This window comes from Pleurodeles waltl, chromosome 2_1, assembly GCF_031143425.1.
Source record: "Pleurodeles waltl isolate 20211129_DDA chromosome 2_1, aPleWal1.hap1.20221129, whole genome shotgun sequence".
Classification (NCBI taxonomy): Eukaryota; Metazoa; Chordata; class Amphibia; order Caudata; family Salamandridae; genus Pleurodeles; species Pleurodeles waltl.
This window is the reverse complement of record NC_090438.1, coordinates 28,650,615-28,666,201: the sequence shown is the minus strand read 5'-3', so window position 1 is coordinate 28,666,201 and position 15,587 is coordinate 28,650,615. Positions and strand designations below refer to the sequence as shown.

Here is a 15,587-nt window from a genome sequence, read left to right as displayed (position 1 = left end):
AAGTGTGGAACCCAACGTGGATTAGTGGTAGATTAGTACAGGGAAATATAAGTTGGTAATTTGAATCGTACAGAAGTCCGTTAGTTGGATTCAATAGGATAATGGAGGAGGGAAGATTCTAGGAAGTGTTATTTGCGAGATCATCTAAGATGAGGTTTAAGATGAGTCAAATGGGGACTAGGGGATGGAAGAGTCTAAAAAGGATTGTTGGAGAGATCAGAGTGGTACAAAGATGTTTGGCATGAGTTGGTGGAGGTAGAGGATCTGCGGATGGATGTATAGGATGAGGCAGAGTAGTGCACTGGAGAGAGGGGAAGGTTTCTTTTTTGTTTTTTCTACAGTAGGAGTAGAGTAATAAGTACGTGGATACATAATAGAAAGGTATACCAGTACATTGAAAATGATAAAGTTGCTATATAAAATCCCATATCTGCGTGTATGGATAAATAGATACCCAGACTTTCAAGTGTTGTTGTACAGAAAGCGAATTTCTTTGTTTATTTTCCTTTTTTTCTTTTTTTTGGGAAATGTTCTATATTTTTTGTTTGTTCTATTTTTTTTTTTTTTAAACATTTATTTACTTACATTTGTTTGATTGTTTGAAACCCCTCTCAGAAAAATATACCCCCCCGATCACTCAAAAGGTAAAACTATATCCCATGTAGTTTGTTAGCAAAAAAGCTTATACTGCGGCTGAGAGGAACGACAGTAGTGCAGACAGAAGCTATGTGGATAGTTGAGTTGTGGTGGGCGCTTGGCATGTAAGAGATGGCACATACAGGTGGCGGGAAGGAGAAGGACACCTGAAAGCACTGGAGCACTGTAGTGTGATAACTGAGAAAGGACTTGAGGTACAATACCCCATGAGACAGACATCCACCTTGGATATATTGACAGGACAAAAATAAACACAATCTTAAGTGTAAGAGGTGAATAGTACATATGCTGCATAGTAAAGGGTCTTGAGTAAAGAGAAAGAATGAAAAATGGGATGACAGTAGGTGTGTACGAGTGACCTGAAAGAGAGTAGATTGTTTTTGCAATGTTCATTGTTTGAGGTGTGAAGGAAACAAATCAATAAAAATGCATTTGAACAAAAAATAAATGTTCTAATACAAGCTTACCCCTACCCCTCATGCTGCCCTCCTACAGTGAGTAGAACTGTTGGGCATTACTCCTTATGGTCTATTGGAAACGGATAAAGTCTTCCATTTTATTTCCCTTGACAGGATCGGCCGCCATTCCAAATCCTTGGACACACAGCGTTTTGTTTGCGCACTTTGCCAGGGACAGCTGGTTCTCCTACCATCTGTGCGCAAGGATGGCTCTGCTTCTAGCACTAAGCTGACACCCTTTGCAAAGTTTGTGAAGGACAACTATGGGTCTGCCAAGAAGGGTGCAACGGGGCTCAGCCACGCTGAAGTGATGCGGAAGCTCAGCGCGGAGTTTGCGGCTAAGGCACAGATTTCTGCATCGTAGACACCCGCCTTCAGAGGGACCTGGTGCCAGTTCATTGTGTAGTTGAGTCGATTGTTGACACGGGGGGACAATCTATTTATTGGTGTCTCCAATTGGCTAGTGCTAACTATGGTGTGTTCAAATGTATCAAATTGATGCATCCTTCCTTGAACTTGTGTGTTACTGTATCTTACTTTTCTGAGCCTTCGAAAAAACGGTCTGTCTGCTCTGCAGCGAGGACCAATCTAAGGAGACTCCGTCTCTTGAGGCTGAGCACTGTAAGGGCAGATGAATTTTGTGTAATTTAACTCATTACATGTCCTTGGATGGTAGAAGTTCTGAAAGTACACACGTGGTTGTCTTTTCGTTGGAGAGTAGTATAGAATGTGCTTACTCTTTCATGCTGTGTGCCTGTGAACTACCTCATTTCGCTCGCTCCTCTGCAAGGGTTGTTTTCACTTTCAAACTTTACTGCTGCAGATCAACTTCTTCCAACTTTCAAAGGGGCTTCTAGCTGCAACTGTGAAAGGATGACATTTTCTGAGATTCCTAGAACTAAGAGCCTTATTTATTTTTATATTTGAATTTCAAGATATATGTAGTTTTTTATATTCAAGACTGTTAATAAATGTTTCCTATCAATTTCACCTTTCCTCTTTAGTTTATTTCCGTGCATTTAAGCAAAAAATACTGGTACTTACTCATATGCCCAATTCAGTGCAGCCCTAGAGTGGGCAGGTGACAAATTTACATGATTTTTCTCTCTGTTTTTCCCATGTTTTCTCTGGTGAATCACTGTTGTCGCAGATGTGCTCATCCCAGAGGGCATCTGTGTAGCTCTCTCATGCTTTGGTCTGTACAGGAAGTGGTGGGGGTGGATTGGGGGCAAGGAAACAGAAGGATCCACTTATGGTCTGAGTAACAGAATTTTCTTGTGTTCAAAAAGTAACTTGAATCAAGAATCAGCGAAGCAGAGAGTTTTTGAGCGAGGTTCGCTGTAGGAGTCTTTCTATGCTGCACTAAAGTGTGGTTGTTGGCTTTAGGCTGGGCTATGAGGGCAGGCGGACATGGTTGGAATGAGTCAGGGTAGATTCTTGCTGGTAAGACCATGAGGGCAGGGGTGGTTGGGATGAGATTGGGTGGATTCCTGCTGGTAAGACCATGATGGCAGGCAGAGATGGTTGGAATGAGACAGGGTGGGTTCTTGCTGATAAGACCCTGAGGGCAGGCAGATGTGGTTGGAATATGAGTCAGGGTAGATTCTTGCTGATAAGACCATGAGGGCAGGGAGAGGTGGTTGGGATGAGACAGGGTGGATTCTTGCTGGTAAGACCATGAGGGCAGGGAGGGGTGATGGGAATATGCGTCTGGGTGGATTCTTGCTGGTACGACCTTCTCCATTGGAACAAAATGTGATTTTGGTCAAATTGCTCCTTCTCGTTGGTATACAAGAACGATGTATGTACAGGCTCACCCAATCGATGCCCAGGGGATGGGCTGATGAAGCCTGTACAAGACATGATGGGGAGGTGACATGTGGTTCCTCTGAATGTCTAAAATGCTGGTGAGATATGGTACCAGGACCAAGGCATAGGCTCTGGTGTTTGCATCCGTCCCTCATATGGGTGCTTCTAGTAATTTTTTCCAGGAACCTTTTCATCTATTTTAAGAATTCTGGTCTGCACTCTGGGAAGTAACTGTGCACACTCTGGTGTGTTTCCCTGCATAGCAAAGCCCATACTTTAAGGATAGATGTTTTTCCACCAAAGACAACCCAGTGGTATTTGTCAATACTGTGGACCATTAGGTTGGATCCAAACCATTATCTGGTGCCAGAAATGTCCTCGCCTGGAGACAGAGAAGCCGACTCCCTAACAGTGCGTGCAGTCAGACGGATCTGGCCTCATCACTGGTCTGTCTTTTATCATGGACTGAGCATGTATTCCTCATAGAGATTCATTTAGACTTTAAGACTGATTGCCTAACCATTTTCACTGCTATTTTCAAGCATATGCAATACTCTGGGATTTTGTTCTTAAACTTCCTGCCAATATTTATCTGCAAGAAAGCACTATCCCTTATTTGTGCCTCAGTATTATTCAAACAGTAGCAAAATAGATTGACATTTTCTTGACTGTAGAGGCATTCATCATACTCCTATGTTTTGGCAACTAAAGTAACTTGTGAGAATATCTCACTTTTCTAATCTAACAGTTTTAACAATTTGTAATGACATCACAACAACTCATTGACAGTAACTGCAACTGGTTCTGAAGGATCTGTCCTGTGCATCAGTAATTTAACAGCATTCAATAGCTGCTCTGAAAACCCTTCTCCTTTCTCTCAACTGAAATCAGTGCTTCCTGTCTTGGAATGGTTTTCTCACATGTGATCAATAACTTGGTTGTTCCAATCATAGTTCAGAAAAAAGCTGCTGCAGCCAGATCTGTTGATGGTTACACCCCTGTCTCGCTGACACCCCTGTCATTTAAAGTCTTGTCCCAGAGTTTGAGACTGTTGGTCTAGTATTTGTTTGACTCATGACCAAGCCATATCCAGAACACATAATTTAAGAGACTATTCTAGTGGTAGTTTTGCATGATTTAAGACTGCAAACAAATGCTGATGATGTCACGGCCCTGATGATATTGCTAGATTTTCAGTGTCCAATTTGCATGCTAGCCCAAACCACGGCCCATACCTTTGTCCGCCTTCAGGAAATGAGACGAACTCATGAACCTCTTCCCAGTCCTTTCACACTCTTAAAGCTCTTTTCTGTATCTTTATGAAGTACCTCAGGGATCCCTGCATGCACTCATTGTGTTCAATATTTACCTGTTGCCTTCAACCGTTTCTCCTTCAATTAATCCATGCTAGAAGAATATGTAGTAGAAAATTTGGTATTGTCAGGAAAATCTCTTCCGCTCAGATCCGCGTCATCCTTCTTGCCTGCAGTTGTGCTGCTGAGCAGGCGCTGTGGATCGCTGTGATGGCACCTAGAGTCCTCGTCAGCACATTGATTCCTATGTACATGTAGGAACGACAAACAACCCTTCTTGTGTCCCATATAAGTAGAGCCAAGAAGGGGGTAGTACAGAGGTAGGGCCTCCTTAGCAGCATTGTGTGGAGGAGAAAAAAAAACAGGATGTGATAGAGATGAAGGCAGTAACCCAAAGACTGGATAGCTATGGAGTTGACAAGGAATATCACCTTTCATGAACTCTTGCCCACAGTATTGAGACTCCACATTTAGTGGTAGCAGTTGGCACACAGGAGAATTGTGTTTTGGTCGAACAGTGCCTGCAGTGGATGTGATTAGTAATACGAGTTCCCCTTTACCCTTTGCTTGTTGAAAGTCATGATATGAGTTTGCCTTTTAGGCAGTGTGCATTTTACAGCTAGACATGTCCGGGTGTGGTAAATAGACACTGACTGCCTTGTCTTGTTTGAAGTCGGCAGAGTTTAGAAACCTAGATACTAGATGCAGACGTAGTGATGACTCCATTCCCAAGGAGCTTTATGAGACTGCTCTATTTCGTCAGGCGTATGCATTGGCCTTTTTCTGCGCTTTTAGAGAATCTGAACTTGTGGGAGGGTCCAGTTTGGAAATGTAAGGCTGATATTAAGCAGGGGGACACTAACACAACAGAGTTGACATGAAGGTCAATAAGTCTAAGACAGATCAGAGGGGAAATGAGCTCAAGCCCCAAGGGAGCATCCCAGTCTTTTGGTACACCTGGATGCGACACCATTGCCGTGCTCTCAATTTACCCGTATCTGCAACCATTCCATCACACAGCTGGGCATCTCTCCTGCTGGTTTTACCTCGGATTCATACAGGATTGGAGAGCTCTGGACTTTTCTCCATAGTCAAAGTCGATAGAAGTCCATCTGCTTTAAGTGCCATGTTAGGCTGCACTTGGCTTAACAGCCTCCCACCCCCCTCTTGCTAACCTGCACCACCTCTCAAAATACCCCCACAGCAGGAGCCGTTTGAGCGATTCTCGCTTGCAGATGTATAAATGTATATATTTTTCTTGCAGTTCCACTTCAAGAGTGGTTTCCAGATATTCTTGTAGTGCACACATGGGCAGCGCTATGTAAACATTTTTAGCATTTGGGAGACTTATTACTGATATTACCTTAGTGCCAAGAGCATTGTAGCTATGGCTGTTGTGCATTATCCTTGTGGAGGCATTTCACATTGACAAAGCCTTCTTTTACCTTACTGCTGTGAACCCCTGCCTTATGAACTGAGATGGCCACTGCTGGTAAACTTGCATATGGTGGCAACTACAGTACTCTTGTCTCATGCAGTCACTATTACAACACTAATATTATTAGTAACTCTGATCATTTTATTTTTTTGAATAAGCTGCTCTTATTACAGAAAAGGTTGGAGATCCCTGATCTATACAGTGGTTCGGGCCATCCAGGCAGTAGCAACATCTTTGGTGGTGGTCATGCTCGCCTGTAACCTCTGCGCCTTTTGGCAAAAAATAAGCGAAATAGGACAATAGATCAACATAAAGCCTTCTTTATATGGCCATTGTAGGAGGCTGGACTGGCTTGTAGTGAGTACCAAGGGGTACTTGCACCTTGCACCAGGCCCAGTTATCCCTTATTAGTGTATAGGGTGTCTAGCAGCATAGGCTGATAGATAATGGTAGCTTAGCAGAGCAGCTTAGGCTGAACTAGGAGACGAGTGAAGCTCCTACGGTACCACCAGTGTCACTTGCACAATATCATAAGAAAACACAATACATAGTTATACTAAAAATAAAGGTACTTTATGTTCGGTGGCATGTGTAGCTGCAGATACACATGCTTTGCATAGTCCGCCTTCTGGTGTTGGGTCGGAGTGTTACAAGTTGTTTTTCTTCGAAGAAGTTTTTTCGAGTCACGAGACCGAGGGACTCCTCCTCTTTGTTTCCATTGCGCATGGGCATCGACTCCATGTTAGATTGTTTTTTTTTTCCGCCATCGGGTTCGGACGTGTTCCTTTTCGCTCCGTGTTTCGGGACGGAAAAATAGTCAGAACTTCGGAAAACTACGTCGGTATTGTTTCGTTCGGTATCGGGTTAGATTAGAATCGACACCGAATCGTGAAGAGCTCTGGTAGCCCTTCGGGGTAATTTCGATCCCCCGTCGGGGCCTGGTCGGCCCGACCGCGTGCAACATCGACACTGATGGAACGGACCCCGTTCCGATTCTGTCCTAAATGCCACAGTAAATATCCCTATACAGACCAACATTTGGTCTGTAACTTGTGCCTGTCACCCGAGCACAAGGAAGAAACGTGTGAGGCCTGTCGAGCGTTTCGGTCGAGAAAAACGCTCCGCGACCGAAGAGCCAGAAGATTGCAAATGGCGTCCACGCCGACAGGACAACGAGGGTTCGAGGAACAGGGAGAAGAAGAAGAAGCCTTCTCCATCCATGAATCGGACTCGGAAGAATTCGACGTCGAAGAAACCGTGAGTAAGACGTCGAAGCAAGCACCACACGGGAAAATAGACAAAGCCCAGGGGACGCCACTGCCGGCAGGCCATGGCTCAACCCATAAAGTAGGTGACCGTCCATCGGCACCGAAAAAAGGCGAACTGGTGCCGAGGTCGTCCGACTCGGGTCGAGACACAGGCACGCAGCAATCTCGGGACCGAGAAAGTGCTGCAGAAAAAGCTCGACACCGAGACAGCACCACCGAAGCTGCTCGGCACAGGGACAGCGGCCCCGAAGATAGTCGACGCCGAGAAATTTCGACACCGAAAAGGAGAAAAATCTCGTCGGAGCCGAGATCAACAAAAGACACGGTTTCGGTGCCAAAACGACCAGCAACCGAACCCACAGCTAGTTCATACACAGAGGAACAATCACTTTCCTCCCAAATGAGCAAACACAGATTTGAGGAAGATTTACAAGCCACAGATGTAGACCACACCCAAAAGCGGATCTTCATACAAAGTGGTACAGGGAAGATCAGCACTCTTCCCCCAATCAGGAGGAAAAGGAAACTCGATTTCCAAGCACAAGAAAAAACACCACAAGCAAAGGTGGTAAAGAAAGTAACTCCACCACCCTCTCCACCACTGGTAACTCATACATCACCGGCACAAACTCCGTCACATTCGCCAGCTCATACCACCATGAGCCAAGATGCGTGGGATCTCTGACGCACCAGTGTCAGACAATAGCCCTGAGTCATACCCTACTAAGCCATCACCACCTGAAGACAGTACAGCGTATGCGCAGGTGGTAGCTAGGGCAGCAGAGTTCCATAACGTGTCGTTACACTCGGAGCCTGTCGAGGATGACTTCCTTTTCAACACCCTCTCCTCCACCCATAGCAATTATCAGAGCCTTCCTATGCTCCCGGGAATGCTAAGGCACGCTAAACAGATCTTCAAAGAACCTGTCAAGAGCAGAGCAATAACTCCAAGGGTGGAGAAGAAATATAAAGCACCGCCCACGGATCCTGCTTTTATCACATCACAACTGCAACCAGATTCGGTTGTCGTAGGAGCAGCCCGTAAAAGAGCCAACTCGCACACATCAGGCGACGCACCGCCTCCAGACAAAGAGAGCCGCAAGTTTGACGCAGCTGGGAAAAGGGTTGCAGTACAAGCTGCAAACCAGTGGCGCATCGCAAACTCGCAGGCACTCCTAGCGCGATATGACAGAGCCCATTGGGACGAGATGCAGCATCTCATCGAGCATCTGCCCAAAGAACACCAGAAACGGGCAAAACAAGTGGTTGAGGAGGGACAAAATATCTCCAACAACCAAATACGTTCCTCTATGGATGCAGCGGATACAGCTGCAAGAACAATAAATACCGCGGTAACCATAAGGAGGCACGCATGGTTGCGCACATCCGGCTTCAAGCCTGAAATCCAGCAAGCGGTGCTCAATATGCCGTTCAAAGAACAACAGTTGTTTGGCCCAGAAGTGGACACGGCAATTGAAAAATTTAAAAAAGACACTGACACAGCCAAGGCCATGGGCGCACTCTATTCCCCGCAGGGCAGAGGCACATTTGGCACATTTAGAAAAACCACTTTCAGAGGGGGGTTTCGAGGTCAAGCCACACAAGCCAGCACCTCACAAACAACTCCAACTACCTACCAGGGACAATACCAAAGGGGAGGTTTTCGGGGACAATACAAAGGGGGCCAATTCCCAAGAAACAGGGGGAAATTTCAAGGTCCAAAAACCCCCCAAAACAAGCAGTGACTCACAAGTCACTCAACCCCTTCACACAACACCTGTGGGGGGAAGGCTAAGCCAGTTCTACGAATCTTGGCAAGAAATAACAGACACTTGGGTACTAGCAATTATCCAACATGGTTATTGCATAGAATTTCTACAACTCCCTCCAAATGTCCCACCAAAAACACAAAACATGTCCAAACAGCATATAGACCTTCTAGGACTAGAAGTTCAAGCATTACTGCAAAAAGACGCAATAGAATTAGTACCAGGTCCACAAAAGAACACAGGAGTCTACTCACTGTACTTTCTAATCCCCAAAAAAGACAAGACTCTAAGACCAATACTAGATCTCAGAACATTAAACACCTACATCAAATCAGATCACTTTCACATGGTCACATTACAAGACGTAATCCCACTCCTGAAACAGCAAGACTACATGACAACATTAGATCTAAAAGATGCGTATTTCCATATACCAATACATCCCGCGCACAGGAAATACCTAAGATTCGTATTCAAAGGAATACATTATCAATTCAAGGTGTTGCCATTTGGAATAACAACCGCACCAAGAGTATTCACAAAGTGTCTAGCAGTAGTAGCTGCACACATCAGGAGGCAGCAAATACACGTATTCCCGTACCTAGACGATTGGCTAATCAAAACCAACTCGCTAACAAGGTGTTCACACCACACACATTATGTTATCCAGACACTTCACAAGCTGGGGTTCTCCATCAACTATGCGAAGTCACACCTTCTGCCATGTCAAACACAGCAGTACTTAGGAGCAACTATCAACACAACAAAAGGGATAGCCACTCCAAGTCCACAAAGGGTTCAAAATGTTCACAAAGTGATACAAGCCATGTATCCAACTCAAACCATACATGCAAAGATGGTACTAAAACTACTAGGCATGATGTCCTCATGCATAGCCATTGTCCCAAACGCAAGATTACACATGCGGCCCTTACAACAGTGCCTAGCTGTAGGAGGCTGGACTGGCTTGTAGTGAGTACCAAGGGGTACTTGCACCTTGCACCAGGCCCAGTTATCCCTTATTAGTGTATAGGGTGTCTAGCAGCTTAGGCTGATAGATAATGGTAGCTTAGCAGAGCAGCTTAGGCTGAACTAGGAGACGTGTGAAGCTACTACAGTACCACAAGTGTCACTTGCACAATATCATAAGAAAACACAATACACAGTTATACTAAAAATAAAGGTACTTTATTTTTATGACAATATGCCAAAGTATCTTAGAGTGTACCCTCAGTGAGAGGATAGGAAATATACACAAGATATATATACACAATAGCAAAAATATGCAGTATAGTCTTAGAAAACAGTGCAAACAATGTATAGTTACAATAGGATGCAATGGGGAAACATAGGGATAGGGGCAACACAAACCATATACTCCAGAAGTGGAATGCGAACCACGAATGGACCCCAAACCTATGTGACCTTGTAGAGGGTCGCTGGGACTATTAGAAAATAGTGAGAGTTAGAAAAATAACCCTCCCCAAGACCCTGAAAAGTGAGTGCAAAGTGCACTAAAGTTCCCCTAAGGACAAAGTAGTCGTGTTAGAGGAATAATGCAGGAAAGACACAAACCAGCAATGCAACAACTGTGGATTTCCAATCTAGGGTACCTGTGGAACAAGGGGACCAAGTCCAAAAGTCACAAGCAAGTCGTAGATGGGCAGATGCCCAGGAAATGCCAGCTGCGGGTGCAAAGAAGCTTCGACTGAACAGAAGAAGCTGAGGTTTCTGCAGGAACGAAAAGGGCTAGAGACTTCCCCTTTGGTGGACGGATTCCTCTTGCCTTGGAGAGTCGTGCAGAAGTGTTTTCCCGCCAGAAGGACGCCAACAAGCCTTGCTACACGCAAATCGTGCGTTTGGCGTTTTTGGACACTGCTGGGGCCCAGGAGGGACCAGGAGGTCGCAAATTGGACCTGCAGAGAGAGGGGACGTCGAGCAAGACAAAGAGCCCTCACTGAAGCAGGTAGCACCCGGAGAAGTGCCAGAAACAGGCACTACGAGGATGCGTGAAACGGTGCTCGCCGAAGTTGCACAAAGGAGTCCCACGTCGCCGGAGACCAACTTAGAAAGTCGTGCAATGCAGGTTAGAGTGCCGTGGACCCAGGCTTGGCTGAGCACAAAGGATTTCCGCCGGAAGTGCACAGGAGCCGGAGTAGCTGCAAAGTCGCGGTTTCCAGCAATGCAGCCCAGCGAGGTGAGGCAAGGACTTACCTCCACCAAACTTGGGCTGAAGAGTCACTGGACTGTGGGGGTCACTTGGACAGAGTCGCTGGATTCGAGGGACCTCGCTCGTCGTGCTGAGAGGAGACCCAAGGGACCGGTGATGCAGCTTTTTGGTGCCTGCGGTTGCAGGGGGAAGATTCCGTCGACCCACGGGAGATTTCTTCGGAGCTTCTGGTGCAGAGAGGAGGCAGGCTACCCCCACAGCATGCACAAGCAGGAAAACAGTCGAGAAGGCGGCAGGATCAGCGTTACAGAGTTGCAGTTGTCGTCTTTGCTACTATGTTGCAGGTTTGCAGGCTTCCAGCGCGGTCAGCGGTCGTTTCCTTATCAGAAGGTGAAGAGAGAGATGCAGAGGAACTCTGCTGAGCTCATGCATTCGTTATCTAAAGTTTCCCCAGAGACAGAGACCCTAAATAGCCAGAAAAGAGGGTTTGGCTACTTAGGAGAGAGGATAGGCTACTAACACCTGAAGGAGCCTATCAGCAGGAGTCTCTGACGTCACCTGGTGGCACTGGCCACTCAGAGCAGTCCAGTGTGCCAGTGGCACCTCTGTTTCCAAGATGGCAGAGGTCTGGAGCACACTGGAGGAGCTCTGGACACCTCCCAGGGGAGGTGCAGGTCAGGGGAGTGGTCACTCCCCTTTCCTTTGTCCAGTTTCGCGCCAGAGCAGGGGCTAAGGGGTCCCTGAACCGGTGTAGACTGGCTTATGCAGAATTGGGCACATCTGTGCCCAAGAAAGCATTTCCAGAGGCTGGGGGAGGCTACTCCTCCCCTGCCTTCACACCATTTTCCAAAGGGAGAGGGTGTCACACCCTCTCTCAGAGGAAGTTCTTTGTTCTGCCATCCTGGGCCAGGCCTGGCTGGACCCCAGGAGGGCAGATGCCTGTCTGAGGGGTTGGCAGCAGCAGCAGCTGCAGTGAAACCCCAGGAAGGGCAGTTTGGCAGTACCAGGATCTGTGCTACAGACCACTGGGATCATGGGATTGTGCCAACTATGCTAGGATGGCATAGAGGGGGCAATTCCATGATCATAGACATGTTACATGGCCATATTCGGAGTTACCATGGTGAAGCTACATATAGGTAGTGACCTATATGTAGTGCACGCGTGTAATGGTGTCCCCGCACTCACAAAGTTCAGGGAATTGGCTCTGAACAATGTGGGGGCACCTTGGCTAGTGCCAGGGTGCCCTCACACTAAGTAACTTTGCACCTAACCTTTACCAGGTAAAGGTTAGACATATAGGTGACTTATAAGTTACTTAAGTGCAGTGTAAAATGGCTGTGAAATAACGTGGACGTTATTTCACTCAGGCTGCAGTGGCAGGCCTGTGTAAGAATTGTCAGAGCTCCCTATGGGTGGCAAAAGAAATGCTGCAGCCCATAGGGATCTCCTGGAACCCCAATACCCTGGGTACCGCAGTACCATATACTAGGGAATTATAAGGGTGTTCCAGTAAGCCAATGTAAATTGGTAAAAATGGTCACTAGCCTGTTAGTGACAATTTAAAAGTAATGAGAGAGCATAACCACTGAGGTTCTGGTTAGCAGAGCCTCAGTGAGACAGTTAGGCACCACACAGGGAACATGTACATGCACACCTATGAGCACTGGGTCCCTGAGTGACAGGGTCCCAGTGACACATACATATAGGCCACAAACCTATGAGCACTGGGGTCCTGACCAGCAGGATCCCAGTGACACATAACAACCATACTGAAAACATAGTGTTTTCACTATGAGCACTGGGGCCTGGCTATCAGGATCCCAGTGAGACAGTGAAAACAGTGACAAACACCCTGACATACACTCACAAACAGGCCAAAAGTGGGGGTAACAAGGCTAGAAAGAGGCTACCTTCTCACACAACCCCCCCCCCCAAACGAAGGACAATAAGGCTAACCTTGGCCAGTTGAGACTTTATTGTCTAAGTGGTGATAAGTAGAGAGTAGCTCTGCAATAGACTGGTTACTCCCTTTATCATCCACTATATGGTTACTTCCCTGTGGGGATGTAAACCACCCTGTTTGAAGTTTTTTTTAGCTAACCAACAATGTGAAGATGTATTTTCAGAGTTTCTATCAGTAAGTTTTAGTTTAGAGCAGTGGGAATTATCCACTGAACCTATTTGTAATGATGGAAATGCCAGACAGGGATGCTGTCTCAGTAAAGCCATAGCTGGGCAAAAACTTTGTCCATTTGGCTGGAAGAGAGAACAGGGATGCTGTTTCTCTTGAGTTGGAGCAGGGCAGGGATGCTGGCCTATGAGCTCCACACTAGGGCAGGGATGCTGTCCTAAGTGTTGTGAGGCAGTACAGGGTTTCTGCACTAAAGTTTCTCTGGGAGGGTTGGAGGGATGCTCCATGTTAACTAAAATGGTGCTCTTTTTGCCACCAATGTTAGTTATCCCACAGAGCGGTACTTCTACCTCAGGGAGTCCAGCTATGCCAACTGATGATTCCCTTGGAACAGGTGCCACCCCAGGAGAGGTTTCTCCCACCACAGGAATGGTATCCTGAATGGTAGGGTGGTTAGGGGATACTGTGATACCCTTTATACCTGTTGATGGAGAGGGATCCTGAGTTTTCAGGCCTTCTCTCCTTTGCTTTTTCATTTCAGTAGAAATGAGAGGGAACAATTCCTCAGGGATGCCCAGCATGGCTGCATGGGCATAAAACTCTACATCAGCCCAACCTGAGGCCTCTAGGTCATTACCTAAGAGACAGTCTACAGGTAAGCTAGGTGATACCACCACCTGCTTAGGGCCAATAACTCCACCCCAACTAAACTGAATTATAGCTAAGGGAAGAAACTTAGTGGAGTTATGGACATCAATAATCTTATACTGTTGTCCAATGATGTGTTGTTCAGGAGGCACTAGGTTTTCAGTCACCAAAGTGAAACTGGCACCTGTGTCCCTGTAGGCCAAGGCCTCTACACCATTTATTGAAACTGTCTGCCTGTACTTATCCATTGTAAGGGGACAAGCAGCCAGTGTGGCAAGGCCAATGCCACTAGGTGTGACAGAAACTGTCTTGGGACTGATTACATCAGTTTCCACTATGGACCCATAAGTGAACCCAACTACACCCTTTGCTTGACTGTTGCCAGCAGTCCCACCACTAGTACCACTACTGCTAGGGGCACTAGAGCTTGATGTATTAGTGGTGGTAGGCTCAGGGGGTTTACCTGGACAGGACTTATCCCCTGGCCTATGGCCTCTGTTTTTACACACAAAGCACCAAGGCTTTTTAATGTGTGCAGGTTGGGAAGAAGAGGAAGAATTTGTTTTATCCCCACCCTCTGAAGAGTGTTTAAGATTTGAAGTGGGATCTTTGGTTTTACCCTTATCCCCATGCTTATCTTGAGATTTTTCACCATCTTTCTTCTTATTGCCATCTGTGTCACCCCCTGTATGAACTTTTCTGTTCACTCTTGTTCTGACCCATTTGTCTGCCTTCTTTCCCAATTCTTGGGGAGAGGTCAGATCAGAGTCTACCAAGTACTGGTGCAACAAATCTGACACACAATTATTAAGTATATGCTCTCTCAGGATTGTGTTATACAGGCTTTCATAATCAGTAACTTTACTGCCATGTAACCACCCCTCCAAGGCCTTCACTGAATGGTCAATGAAATCAACCCAGTCTTGTGAAGACTCCTTTTTGGTCTCTCTGAACTTTATCCTGTACTGTTCAGTGGTTAAGCCATAACCATCCAGGAGTGCATTCTTAAGAACTGTAAAATTATTGGCATCATTTTCTTTCACAGTAAGGAGTCTATCCCTACCCTTTCCACTAAATGATAGCCATAGGATAGCAGCCCACTGCCTTTGAGGGACATCCTGTACAACACAGGCCCTCTCAAGTGCAGCAAGCCACTTGTTAATGTCATCCCCCTCCTTGTAAGGGGGAACTATCTTGTGCAGATTCCTGGAATCATGCTCTTTTGCAGGATGACTATGGGGAATACTGCTGCTGCCACCATGGGTATCTAAACCCAACTTCTGTCTTTCCTTCTCTAATTCTAAAGACTGTCTATCCAAATCCAGCTGTTGCTTCTTGAGCTTCAGTCTGGTTTGTTCCACTCTCAATCTATTGAGCTCCCTTTCTAACAATCTGTCATCAGGGTGGGTGGGAGGGACATTTCTAGATACAGAGGTATGATGGGAATGAACAGAAGGAGACCTGTCTCTTACAGAGGGCACCCTAACAGCTTGGCTAACAGTATAATGTGAGAGCACACCATCAGTATGGTGTGATTCAACCTCTGTACCAACTATGCTAGACTGTCTAGTAATGGGCAGGCTGAGAAGTTTCTTTCCTGAACCTTTTCCTGGGGGAGTCCCTGGATCAGATTGAGAACCATTAGCTGCTTTTTCACCAGATTGGGCACTTATGGCCTTATCCTGTACTCTAAGCATGTTAATTAACAGTTCTAAGGAAGGATTCTTCCCTACACTCAAACCTCTCTCTATGCAGAGACTCCTTGCTCTTTTCCAGCTAAGGTGATCATATGCAAGTTTGGACAGTTCAACATTTTGGCCTGTGCCAGACATTTTTAGAGAGAGTTAAAGTGATAGACAAAGAGAAAAAAGTTTTCAGAACTTTTTGGAAAGACAGAAAAAAACTTTTTAAACTTTTAAGAAC

The 15,587-nt window shown here is 46.1% G+C and overlaps 1 protein-coding gene across 3 annotated transcripts in view; it reads left to right on the top strand.

The window, feature by feature from the left end:
- GCNA (germ cell nuclear acidic peptidase) overlaps positions 1–2,100 on the top strand; it is an 87,533-nt gene extending 85,433 nt beyond the window's left edge. For all 3 annotated transcript variants that reach the window (XM_069208975.1, XM_069208993.1, XM_069208983.1), the window contains exon 12: positions 1,230–2,100. In XM_069208975.1, the coding sequence (XP_069065076.1) occupies positions 1,230–1,479 (250 nt within the window). In that variant the 3' untranslated portion in view covers positions 1,480–2,100. The remainder of the gene's footprint in view (positions 1–1,229) is intronic.
- The last annotated feature ends 13,487 nt before the right edge of the window (positions 2,101–15,587 follow it).